The sequence below is a fragment of the Sardina pilchardus genome, chromosome 5 (assembly GCF_963854185.1).
Source record: "Sardina pilchardus chromosome 5, fSarPil1.1, whole genome shotgun sequence".
In the NCBI taxonomy this organism is placed as follows: domain Eukaryota; kingdom Metazoa; phylum Chordata; class Actinopteri; order Clupeiformes; family Clupeidae; genus Sardina; species Sardina pilchardus.
The window spans coordinates 31,235,132-31,247,868 of NC_084998.1; the positions used below are offsets into that span (position 1 = coordinate 31,235,132).

The 12,737-nt window shown below is 42.2% G+C and overlaps 3 protein-coding genes across 3 annotated transcripts in view; 1 reads left to right on the plus strand and 2 right to left on the minus strand.

Moving 5' to 3' along the window:
• On the minus strand, positions 1-3,829 carry rbm41 (RNA binding motif protein 41). The gene is made up of 7 exons (XM_062537232.1): positions 3,757-3,829; positions 3,367-3,483; positions 3,058-3,259; positions 2,726-2,930; positions 1,848-2,416; positions 448-595; positions 1-238 (listed from the first exon to the last, which is right to left on the minus strand). Exons 1-7 carry the CDS (start codon positions 3,762-3,764, stop codon positions 96-98), a joined length of 1,392 nt encoding a protein of 463 aa, XP_062393216.1. The 5' UTR covers positions 3,765-3,829; the 3' UTR covers positions 1-95.
• A 1,012-nt stretch (positions 3,830-4,841) lies between these two features.
• Positions 4,842-7,195, minus strand: LOC134080674 (sialidase-3-like). Its single transcript, XM_062537233.1, has 3 exons — positions 7,163-7,195; positions 6,319-6,589; positions 4,842-6,234 (listed from the first exon to the last, which is right to left on the minus strand). The coding sequence occupies exons 2-3, from the start codon at positions 6,547-6,549 to the stop codon at positions 5,281-5,283; spliced, it is 1,185 nt and encodes a 394-aa protein (XP_062393217.1). The 5' UTR covers positions 6,550-6,589; positions 7,163-7,195; the 3' UTR covers positions 4,842-5,280.
• Positions 7,196-8,143: 948 nt separating this feature from the next.
• Positions 8,144-12,737, plus strand: part of LOC134080676 (proto-oncogene DBL) — a 16,661-nt gene continuing 12,067 nt past the window's right edge. The window contains exons 1-7 of the mRNA XM_062537236.1: positions 8,144-8,371; positions 9,580-9,711; positions 10,041-10,157; positions 11,067-11,216; positions 11,375-11,499; positions 11,980-12,094; positions 12,331-12,450. Coding sequence (XP_062393220.1) covers positions 8,321-8,371; positions 9,580-9,711; positions 10,041-10,157; positions 11,067-11,216; positions 11,375-11,499; positions 11,980-12,094; positions 12,331-12,450 — 810 coding nt within the window. The 5' untranslated portion in view covers positions 8,144-8,320. The remainder of the gene's footprint in view (positions 8,372-9,579; positions 9,712-10,040; positions 10,158-11,066; positions 11,217-11,374; positions 11,500-11,979; positions 12,095-12,330; positions 12,451-12,737) is intronic.

Genomic DNA, 12,737 nt, shown 5'->3' on the forward strand with positions numbered 1-12,737 from the left:
TAAATTCTATATATTTTATGACAATACACGTCGTGTACATGGAACACAGAACCTGTGTTTGTTGTCTTGTTTCAGTTCAATATCTCTGCTACCAGTCATGTTGTTGGATCTGGTTTGACAACTTCTTTCTTGTCCTCCTTGCAGTCTTTTTTTTCTCTGCCAAACTCAATCACTAGTGGCTTGTCCAGAAGCCGGTAGCCATGCAAGAGTCCCAGAGCCGCTTGTGCACTCTCCTTATCTAAAACAATGATACAAAACAACATGAAAATGGAAAGTCAACTCGGTCAAATATAGAAATATCCTTGTTTTTATACACACATACACATTCAAATCAACTTTTTATAAAGCTGCGACAGCTTCACAATTGCCAGCTGACATCTTCATTCATTCACTGGATTCCCACCCCAATATCGATACATGAGTGCTGGACATGAGAATTGTCCCCACCTGAAAATGTGATGAAGGCCTGTCCTTTGAGCCTTCCAGTGAGGAGGCGGTAGAGGATGGGGGGCCGATCAGAGTGCTGGAAACGAGAGAAAAGCGCCACAAGCTGTGCAACAGTCGCTCGTGGACTAAGGTTCTTCACACACAGCACCTATAGGAACCAGTAAAGATCAACAACACAAAGGGTCCAAGCAACAACTCCAGTGGATTGAAGTAAAGGGTCATTCACACAAAGAATGATAGCTGTAACAATAACGGCAAAAAATATCAATATCACTGCTAACATGAATGACAACATCCACACATAGACTATAATGTTAACGCCATAGGAACAATATTTTTGGGGACACTTTCTGTTATCATTACAGATAGATAACTTTTGTCTGATCCTAAACTTAGATGAAAGTGTCTCAGTAAATGGGCTAACTATTAACAATGTTGCTCAATTCAAGTATTTGGGTGTTACCCTTGACCCAACTCTACCTTTAAACATCATGTGAAAAAACTGAGAAATACTTTGAAATTCCATATACTGTAGCTAACTTTAGGTGCATAAGGAACTCACTCACAATTGAGGCTTCCTGCTTGTATCTATGATTCTGTCACACTTTCTTTACTGTATTACCAGCTGGTCTCAATCAAACAAAGCAGTTCTAAAGCCACTTGAATCAGTATACAAAAGGTGCCCTTAAAATCCATGACAAAAAGCCATGTCGCCACCATCCCTGACATATACTCAATAAAGATGAAATTTTAAACTTTGATAACCTGATTATGCACTCAAATGTCTGTATACTTTTTTTTAAATTATTCATAATGCTGCAGCTCCCCCTTTGAACAAATATATGACACTCTTCTCTGGGAGGTTAACAAGAGCAGAAAGATCTGTTACAAGAGGAGAGTGTAGCATACCCCAACACAAAAACTGTATTTGGAAGGTCTTCGTTTTCATGCATTGCCATGACTCAATGGAACACTTTACCAACTGACATTATTTTATGTAAATGTCCTCATGCCTTCTCACGTCTTACAAAGCGTTGGCTATTGTCACATGAATCGTGTGAGTGTGTGTGAGATGGGGGGGGCAGTCTGCTAAATCTGCCTCCATGTCTCTATTTATTTGTTTTATATATTTGTTTTTAAGTACTACTCCATCAACCTGCCCAGGCACTACAGGTAGAAATAGCAATTTGCTAAAACCTGGTACAAGACATATTTTCTTGTACAAGGTTATGTTCTATTGTGCGTTGTCCCTGTCTTAAACTAAACTAAACTAAACTAGATATCGCTCTTGGTGTGAACGGCCCTAAACAGATATCAGAATATCAGATACAGATAATATGAATACCATATTTCAAAAGCTCAGTAACAAGGTGCAAATATTTGGAATGGTTTCTACTGACATTAGACGGCTCTCCTGGCTGGTAGTTCTGAAAGCGAGGAATGCCTCTGATGCTCTCCGCTGTCTCCTTGTTTTGCAGGATGTCCTCCTCAGGGACCAGCTCCACTTGGCCAGTGACTGTCACTGGCCCTTTTAGCTGTGACCCAGCACTTGTTGGTGAAATCAAAGCACCAATTGACTGGCTCACATCCATTTTTTTGTTGGAAGCTGAAAGCTGAATCGTCTTTTGATTAACCTGAGTCTGTGGCAGGCAGGCTGGACTGTCCAGGATTGATGATGACTGGTCTGCACATCTATCCATCAAATTGATCAAATAATTAAACTCTTGTTTGCTGTGTGAAGGTCTCTTTGACTGGTCTCTTTTGTCAAAAGATGCACATGGTTGGCTGCTGTTGTGGCAAGACTGAGAGGGGCCGCTGGGTGAGACCTGCCAGGAGTTTTCCTTTGTGCTTTTGTGACTCGCTGATTGGGCAGGCTCTTCTTTTTCTGCCTCCTTTAGGAAGTCCTTATAAAGTATGTGCATGGTGTCTGCTCCTGAAGACCCTGGCTGGTCTGAACTAGGCTCTTCCTCTGTGGCAGAAGAGAACATCAGTTATTCTGAGAATGCAAATGATGTGTAACATTTCTGAGCAATTCTGAATCATGCAACTAATTGTTGGACTTGGTAAAATAAGGTGCTAAAAGGACAACAGTGCAAATGTTAAGAACTCATAATTCTGTTATATGTTGTAGTGTAAACACTTGATTTTACACACAGGGGAAAGTCAAGGAGTCAGTGGAGTCAGTGGGTCAGTGGGTTATGGAAAATCAAAAGATATGGGGAAAGTATGGGTGTGTGCATAAAAAAGGCATTTCTAAGATCTAGCGACGGCATAAAACCTTGATGGTAGAGGGCCGTAAGGAATCCCTGTCGATCGGTGCCTTGGAACAGCGCCCGCTCAATCTCCATCTCTCTCCGTGAGAGTGGCCGACTGGCAGACAGACGCTGTGGGCGGGACAGGAGCCGGTCGCGAGCGTCAATCTTCTCTTGGATGACTCGTAGCCGCTCACGCCTTGCTGCAGGATCCACACACACCCCTCGGGCCTGGATCAAACAAAGCACAACTTGGAAAGCATTCACACACTGTGCATGGATATACATTTTTAATCAACACTGCACATAGCCTAACTCAATTTTAATATCAAACTTGACCTAGTCCACCATGTGATACCTTCTCAGATGCCTCGTTTTTATCCCTGTTCTTCCATAGCTGAACCTCAGCATCATTCAGCCCTAGCTCTCTCAGACTGGCCATCTCCGTCTCTCTGTCTTGCAGGTCTTGGAACTGCGACAGGCTCTTCACACCTGCAGCCTGCTCCCCAAAGGGTTTGTAGAAAGTGGCGGGAGCAAAGCATTGCTTCTTCGCAAAGCAGCTGAGTGATGCCAAAACACACTTATTCATCACAACAACAGCAAACCATGTAATAAAATAGCTATCAATCCTGACACATTTTATTACAATGCGGTGTGCTCAACCTACCGATCGATGTCGACCCCAGTGTCGAGCTGTTGAAGGAGAAGGCTGTGGAGCTGCCTCTGTCCCTCAGTCTCCTGCTCCTCGGGTACAGGGACATCATCGCATTCGCGCCGAGTCACCCTTCAGACAGCAACGTCAAATATAATGAAGAATATCCTCTCTACCAAGCATGATATGAATTTTGCTTAGGCCAGAATGAATCTCAAATCATTTTATAAGACCAGCTGCCTGCCTAAACTTCCAACAGGACATTGGCCTACTGTAGGCTAAAATTAGCTTAACGCGACCACTAATAGGGCGTTCACAATGTAAACTTAACTAAAATCCTAGCGTTGACAATAAATCATCTCTACAAATAACTAGTTTGTCACGTAAAAGACATTTATTGCATACCGCTTCATAGCCGTTCCGTTCCTGTGGGTCCGTAAGTCCGCCAAACCAAAACAAACGTGCTTCCTGTTCCAAAGAATTGTGGGAAATAATACACATCTCTGGGAAACGTAGTTTATTACTTATTTATTTGTTTTGCTGGTCATTATTCTAGCAGGCTTGTAATAAAAGATGACGGGAAATGCAAAAAACAACAATCAGATATGCCTACAATATGGGGATATAAATAAGTAAAAAGCAAACAAACAAACAAACAAACAAAACATTAGAAAGAATCAAGCTTGTTTGTGTGTGTGTGTGTGTGGGGGGGGGGGGGGGGGGCATGCTTATATTCCTCAAATGAACCAATATAGGCTATTGTGGTATAGTAGGCCTATAGAGGTTTAGAAACAATGTGAGTCTACGGAACAGGTCCGGGGAGCAGAAGCTGGGAGTGTGAGAAACACCAACACCCTCTGGAGGAAGTTCAGGCTCAGGACACTCATGAAGGGTTGACTTCCTCATGTGAATTCTATGGACCTTGCTCACTATTGCAATAGAAGTGAATACTAATCCACATTTATTACCTAGGGCTAATTAACATTACAATTTCATTTGTTACTGTATGGTTTTCCATGCATCAACCTTGCTTTGCACGACTTTCTAATAAAGGTCATGTGACCCCTTTTATCGAGTTAAGGGTATTCTGCCTGAGGCTGTAATATTAGGAATATCCTGCAGGGAGCATACTCCGACAAGAAAATGCCTAAAGATGTAGGCTACAGTATTGTATTGACCTATTGTCTTACTTAGGCCTAATTGGAGTAGGCACATGACTTGGTCATGGCGTCTGGATCACATGCTATGTCCAATAAGTATCCATGTATTGTTATATTTCTGCATGTATGAGGAGTTTTGAAAAATACCATTGTATGTAAGGACTTACATGAATTGTATTACTACAATGTAACTAACATGTATATGGGGCATTGCCCTAGAGAACTTGGCTATTGGCACTTGCATGTACTGTTGCTTGGTAACCTGTCTATTGTGAATAAACATGCAGTGTTTTCTCACACTGAGTGTGTCTGGAGATTTTTGACCACATGTTCACATTTATTATTCTTTATTTACAGTTCATCAAGACAGCAGTGACATTCAAAAGCAGTGTTATTCAACATTTGGACAATATGTTAATGATTTGTCTAATCAAATTCTTTCATAAGTGAATGAGCAGCAAACCACCCCTTCAGACTTGTGGGCTACCATGCAATGTGCAGGAATGCAAGAGAAGTGTGTTTCCAAATAAATACGTAAATATTTACGTTTCATCTTCAATGAATGTGTGTGAACGATAAAAATGTGTAAGTTAACAGTACACATAACATGGATTTGACCTTAAAAAAAGTGAATGTTTAACATTACTTCATAGTTAATTACCTGAAATCTGTGTGAATATAACATCAACAACATATTTAAGGGTGATTGTTTTTCAACCTCAGTCATTCTTAAAGGGATGACTAAATATCAGTTTAAAATATGATATTTTCATGCATCCAATATATTTCTGAGATCAAACTGCACAGAAGCAATCTCCTCAAGTTCACTCTTCTCGCCACATTCCATGAGACAGACAAACACATCTTTGTCCTCGCAGTAGGTCAGATCTGAGTAGCCACTCGGGCCCTGGTGAAGCTTCCAGAGGGCCTCCCACCGAGACGCATGCAGCGGAGAGCGGTTCAAGAACACACCAAGATCCAGTCTTTTCCTCTTATCAGTCGGGTGAGTGTACAGCAGCCATGTTGCGTCTTCGCTCACCTCCGACATGTGTTTTGGCACTTTAAAGGCAACTACACTACCTTGACACCCATGGGGCTGCTCCACTAGCTCTTGTGCAAGGTGAGCCGGGGCAAAGTCTGCTCCGTTATCTTCGCTTATAGCCTCTATTCTGCGGCCATGGCTGTGAGAAGCATTACGAGCGTTGCAATACAAATAACTTTTACCTTCGTGGTCTGTAACTTCAGCCATTTCACACTCACATGACTTCATCTGCATCCTTGTTCCTACCTGCCAGGTCTTCCCACAGTCATCACTGTAGAAGGCTAATGCATGAGGCTTGACTGAGCATGCCAAGGGATAACAGAAACATCTGTGGTGAATGTAAAACACGTATGCTGGAATGATAAGCCTTCCGCTCTTCATTTGAATGCCATGCCCTGGTCCTACTGCGAAGGTTGCCCATTTCCGAATGCTCTGTCCTATCACGCTCTCTGTCAAGTCTTTCACCTCACTCCAACTCTGGCCATAATCAGAGCTAGTGACATAACAGAGGCGAGCTCTGTTCTTGCCCGTATATATCTGATGGTGCTCTGTAGTTTTCCCCAAGACACAGATGAAAAACAGAAACAGAGTCTGAGTGTTCTTCTCAAAGACAGGACAAGGGTTCATGGTCCGGTGCTTTGGCAGACATGCTTTCTGTAGCTCCTGAATCGACGGTGACCACTGACAGAAATAAAGAAAGAATTATTGATGAGCCATGCAGGGAAGAACTTGGGGCACTATTAAAGCAAATAGACGTCAAATTACCTCAATAATTGTGCCCTCCAATGTACCTCTTTTCATAACAAGAAGCTCTGCATCATGATCAGAAAAGGAAGTGCGTTTCTCTGCAAAGGCCAGAAACGTCTGTTTTTCCTTGATGTAAATAAGAGCTGGGATTCTGTATGTTATTCCCACTGGTTCACCCTGTTTAAAAACGGTTGTTTTCGCCGGAGGATCTCCCTTCCAAGATTTGTGCACCGATGCGCTGTGGCCCATTGGTCCGTCAATGTGTTCCACAACCTCGCAGAAAATGTACCTATGTAACAAAAGTTATAGACCTCTGGTATTTTAGTAAGAGGAGAACTTTATCCAAGAGACGAAATATGTCAGATGACTGTACTGTGGCATATTTTACATAAGACAAAACGGTATAGCAGCACTAGTTGTTTGAATCAGAAAAAATAGTTCTACCTCTGCATCTAGTCATAGAATTAAGCAAAAGAACGCGGCACCATTCAGAGGTGGACAAAGGCACCTATGTTTTCTTTCCGGTCTGTCATGTGGTCTTTGCAAATAAAGGCAAATGCCTGTGCGCCGCAATGTGCTTGTGCTGATTGTGGTATTCTGAAACCGGGATAGCTTTTAAAATTACTATTATTAAACAAGGGGAACGCATAAACAGATTCTGAATGACTAAATGAAGCACATTTCCCCAGTCTTAATCACTTGAAGTGTCAGAGAGAAAGCCTATTACATCCATGGCGTCGAGTCGTTTTGGTCTAAAATGATTACATGTATGTCATAGCAAAGTTGAACTATTGCATGCATTTGCATAAGCCTAAATGTCAGTCTAGTCATATTTGCACCCGAAACATTCTGTTTTACTCACAGCAAAAATACGCCTGTCTCATTCAAGCACACCAGCCACAAAATCACGGAAATGAAAACAACTAGTGTAGCACTATGGGTAATGTAGTGTTATTACCTAACTCGGACCGTGAACGCCCACTTCAGCTGCACATTTCTAACGGTATATCCTATATTAGCCAGAAAATCTGGGAAGAGTGTTCTATAAGTATTAGCCGACTAATTTAAAGTAAAGACAGAAATAGCCTAACCAGGTTCATTATTCTTTTATGGAAACTGCACTTTCATTTATGGGTCGAGAGTTTGGTTATTCACTGTTAACCATCTAGTAAAACGTTTCGTAAGCCTGCATAATACACCCCTAAACAACATAAAACCAGTGTTCAATCGGCAGCAGATGTTCAGTTGTAGGATACTCAATAGGTTCACTGAATTGCATTTGATTGAACATCAAAATGAACCCATTAGATTCCTGGAAAATGAACAATTATTATAGTTACTTCTGTTGCATTGAATTCTACAGGAACATATTTGGTATTTTTGTAAAGTAGGCTAGGGTAAGACTTATGCTGAGGTAGTGCACAAGAATGTGCTAGCTTAGTATACCTGTCCTGCCCGTTAGCCTACTCAATACTTATAGCCCGAGCTAAACTTACCATATTGTACTTTAAAATGACAACATCTACAACCTCTACAACACAAAGAATCAGTATTCAGATGATATTAAGGTCACGTTTATTAATCTCTTTCCAATGTGTAACCTATATTGAAAGTCTCCCGAACGATCAGTCACGTAAACTAGGGGTCGCATTCTATTGACCGCTGTCCAAGGTCCTGCAACTTTTTTAGGCTATTTCACGATTCACCTCATCCTATTATAGCCTATCGGTAGGCTACCTACCTCTAGACCTAGATGGCTCTGGAGGCGGTTTTAAATATATCGTGAATGTAGCTAACCACTGAACACCAGACACTTTGAACTGTTGCCTAATGGGAAGATAATCCGATGCCGTGAAGGTGTTGCAGACAGCACTACCGCCACTTCTGAAAGCACTGCAGTGTCGACGCTGCGGATGCTCTCTGACGCGGATTGTCCCGCGGACTAACTGATGGAGGGAGGGAAGTTGTGAGGCAAGGGGAAGGGGTGAAACAGCCCCTCGAAAGGCCGAACTCTGAAATAATGGCGGAAGCCAATCCACTTCGGGGATTTCCTCGAATCCGAAGGGCTGCGGTGAGTTGCAGATGTTAATAGCCTACAGCCGAGGTGGCAGGGCGTCTCAGAGTTTTCTTTGGGTTGGGGAGCTGCATAATTCTGCAGCACTCAGTGACTGTCGATCGCATGGGCAATGCCATTTGGTTGCTGTAACGCTTGCTAAATTGGAGCTGTGGTGTTTGACGTCCCAGAATTTGGAAATGACATAAGCATGAAGAAGGTGTTAGCATTTTAAGATGTATTTTTTCGCTATTCTTGCTCAACCGTATCATTGGCACCAAAATAGTGTTTGTTCGGGGCAGGTGGATGACGTTCAGGGTGTAGTAGGGAGCAAAGTGTGTCATTCAGCGGGCATGATACACGACTGTTTTGGGTTACACACTATCCTACCTGCAATATCACGGTATGCATAGGTGGCTTGAGTTCGTTATCATTTACTTTTAATGGATGACAAAAGCGATTCTTTTATAATAACTTTGCGCAATTTTTCCATTAATCCATGATAGATTCAGCTACCCTGCATTCCATCAGATGAATGGTTTGTACAACCGTAATGGCATGCAATCGGTTAAAATTACGGTAGCCTACTCGCTGCAGAGAGGTTATGAAATATTTATCAAGATGCATAGACAACCTGTATAGATCTTTCTCTCTGTTGTTGCACAGTTAAAACTCTCTTCGTTGATCCTGAGTTGGGTATCGTTATGCTGACAGTTTGAGAGGAAAAACAGAGAGTTGCTGTTGCACTTCATTGATCCTGTGTCCATGTTGACAGACAGCCTCAGCAGGAGGAATCCAGTCACTATCACACAGTATAGGCACATTTTGACTGGGGACACAGAGTTTCACTGACAGAAAAGGAAGGCTAAGATGCAGGAGATGAATTGATGAATTGTTGTGTATCGTTTGGTGGTGCTGCAGAAAGTTCGTAGAGTTAATGTTCCGTATCAGAGTTCTGTGTGGGCTGTTAGACTGTTAGTAGATATGCATGACACATGGGTTAAAATGCTTTCAAAGATAATAATGCAAAGAGGTGCTGAAAGAGGAATCGCATTGTTTGTTTTATGGCTCTGTATGATACTTAAGCATACAGTATTTCTAATATCACTCTCTGTCTGTCTGTCTGTCTGTCTCTCTTTCCCCCACTCATTGTGTCTGTCACACACACACACACACACACACACACTCTCTCTCTCTCTCTCTCTCTCTCTCTCTCTCTCTCTCAGACATCCATTCCAGGTAACCTCCACCTGATCTTGGTGCTGAGGCCCACTAGTCTCCTCCAGCGCACCACTCCCTGTGCTTCCACTGACATTGGCTTTCGCTTCAGTCAAGATGACTTCGTCCTCAAAATGCCCGTAAGACTATGAGTTGAATCATATGAATTCAGTTCACATAAATTGGCTTTTGAAGTATGAAACATATACTACATGTAAATGACATATACACTTGCATGACCACACACAAATAAACACACACACACACACACACACACACACACACACACACACACACACACACACACACACACACATACACACACACACACACACACACACACACACACACACATTACATTATGTAAACTAATAAATAATGGTTATCCCATTCTTTTGGACAGTTCATATCCATCAGTGACAGAGGCAGTTAGCCTATTCATTTTCTTTTTGTCTTTTTGTCCACTAAGGTCATCACGCTCAGTTCCGTAACTGACCTTCTCCGCTACCTTGATGAGAACCACCTTTCATCTGAGTTGGATGGCAAACTGGAGTATTGCCGTAGTGACTGGTTTGTTTTACGAACGGTAATTATCACTCCCCTCCAGAAAACACGCAAGTCAGGAATTCTTCATTTACTGATTGATTTATTTTGTTTCTTCTAATTCATCTTTATCCACCATCGAACTGTTAAAAGCAGTAAGAAGGGCAAATAAATCAAAGAAATAAAGCATAATAACTGCACAACATACCTCGCTGGCAGCACACTAACAGAGGGAAATGAGGCCAAGGTAACGCAATCGTCTTTGGCTACTTCAAACTCAATGGCATACCGGCATAACCACGAGCCGGCATCTCAGGCGTCCTTTCACAGGTGCAGTGTAGGCTTCAATAATAAGTGTGTGCGTGTGTGTGTGTGTGACCCATGACCCATGACCTTATTTCCTATTAACCTAAATCAATCAGCAAAAACATAAAACACGATTGAAATAATGAAAAGGTCAAAAAGATCAAAAGAAAACAAACAAAACCAAAACTTAAACAAAAATAGACAAAACAAAATTGAAACAGCTAAAGTAACCATGATTCTTTTGTTTTATTTTTATCATTTTATTTAATTGAACAAAAGCAGATGGGGCCTGGGACATTATAGAGCTATAATATGTACAAAAACATACATTTTAGCAACTCCTATTGTGGTGTTTGGAACTCATGTGGATGGTCAGAATTTGTGTTAAAATTGCAAAAGTAAGGCCTACTGATACTGATGAAACTGCTAAAACATTTTAGCTCAGACTTTCTATGTTCTGTATAGAGCATGTGTTGCATTTAATGTGAATAAGGTTTATTCTATTGTATTGTATACTCTGTATTAATAGGCTGACCTTTTCTTACAGATGATGAATAGGTTGAATAAAGTTCAACCTCATAGTTGCATAGTGTCTGAAGTTGTTATAGTGTAGTCTCACTTCAGTATCGGTTGGAAATCTCTGCAGGCAATTGAGAGCTTTGCAGTAACAGTGAAGGAGATAGCCCAGCTGCTCCAGGCCTTTGGCACGGAGCTGGCCGAGATCGAGCTCCCAGATGAGGCTAACGCTATCGAGTACCTCCTCACCGCTCACACAGACAAGTACCGCCAGATGAAAGTAAGGCTCACTAATCAAAAAGAGGAAGATTCTTTTTATGAATCCATTGTGTTTTTATGATGTATGCTTCTTCTAATGAGTTTGGACAAGTGGCTATTTTTGTGTGAAAACAGCACTGTAGTATCAACAACTGTGAAATGGTTCATTGTAATTAACAGGATGAGATCAGGTCCGTCATCAAAGAGGGTCGTCAGTTGCAAGTCAACCTGGAGACCTCCAAGCCACCAGAGGGCAATGCTGCAGAGCAGAGAGAGGCTGACCAGGACAGGAGCACGGTGCATAGGTAAGGGATGCCAAAAGAGACCCCAGCTTTATCTGGACTTCTGCACAGTACTGATAGTGGGGAGAATAGTGAGTTAGTTATTTTCAATTCAATTGTGCCAAACTGGAGTGAATATTTGATATCGTATTCCATGCTTTGACATCTTTGAGATTTGTTTGATAATATGTTATTTGTGTAAAATTTATGGACTTTTTCAAATTCTTTGATTTGAAATCACCTCAGGAAAATATAGTCAATTTATATCTTTCAAATCTCAAGACATATAAAAGTGTACGCTGTAGTCAGCTATGTAGTGATGTCTTCCAAAAGGAGCCAGCAGATCCCCTGAGGCAGAATGATAGGCTTATCAGCTTGCAAATGTGTGAAGTGCACTTGTTTGAGGAAGTCTTTAGAATAGCGGGGTAGAGGCAGGTCTAGACTGCTGAGCTGCTGAGCACTCATTAGTCGTCTCAAGTCCTCCTGTTCTGTCCTCTCCCACAGGCTCCTGGCCCAGCTGCGGGACATGGAGATGGCCTTTGATGAGTTCTTCGAGAAGCACCACCTCAAGCTGCAGCAGTACCTTCAGCTCCTGAGATATGAGCAGGGCTTTCACGATGTGCGTTTGTGTAGGCATGAGATGAATCATACTGTATGTTGTTACATCATGGTATTCTGTTTGAACGGTTTTATTCAGTCTCAGGTTTACTTGGCTGAGATCCTTTGATAATGATCTTGCTGTCTGTATTTTTATCTCTGTTTTGCTGTTGTGAGTTCCATGCTAGCTTGGTGTGATGTATGTAGCCTGTTGTCACATAGCCATTGTCTGGATCTTGTCACTGCTGTGTGGGTCAGATGGAGCTGACGCTGGAGCAGCTCACTGTCCAGGAGAAGGCCATCCCCTCCGTCGGCATGACCGTGGGCCAGTCAGAGCAGCTGCTCGCAGACCTGGAGGTGTTGGAGGCCCGAGCTGAGGTCAGTCCGCCACCAGGGGGCGTCAGTGTCCATCAAAGCCATGAAATCACAGACAGGCAGCGGGCCAGCCCTCAGGGGCCGAGGATGCCCAGAGGCCAGATAGTTTATGGCATTGTTTGAAAACCAACCAGCAACTGGACAATTGAAGGCTGATTGAAGTTATAAGTATAATATACTTAAATAAGCATATTATTGCATAGTCTCAGTTTAACTAGGCTACACAGTCTCTACATTAACAAGCATACAGTAGCTAGAGATTGAGACGGCATCATTTTCTTCAGCTGGCA

What these genes read in the sequence shown, in the direction of transcription:
- rbm41 (XM_062537232.1), bottom strand. An exon ending in ACTGGGGTCGACATCGATCG is followed by an intron (nt 3,260 to 3,366) that starts GTAGGTTGAGCA and finishes GGCATCACTCAG; the next exon opens with CTGCTTTGCGAAGAAGCAAT. An exon ending in AGCCAGGAGAGCCGTCTAAT is followed by an intron (nt 596 to 1,847) that starts GTCAGTAGAAAC and finishes TGGTTCCTATAG; the next exon opens with GTGCTGTGTGTGAAGAACCT.
- LOC134080674 (XM_062537233.1), bottom strand. Translation starts at nt 6,549, where the DNA reads ATGGGCCACAGCGCATCGGTGCACAAATCTTGGAAGGGAGATCCTCCG. An exon ending in TGGAGGGCACAATTATTGAG is followed by an intron (nt 6,235 to 6,318) that starts GTAATTTGACGT and finishes TATTTCTGTCAG; the next exon opens with TGGTCACCGTCGATTCAGGA.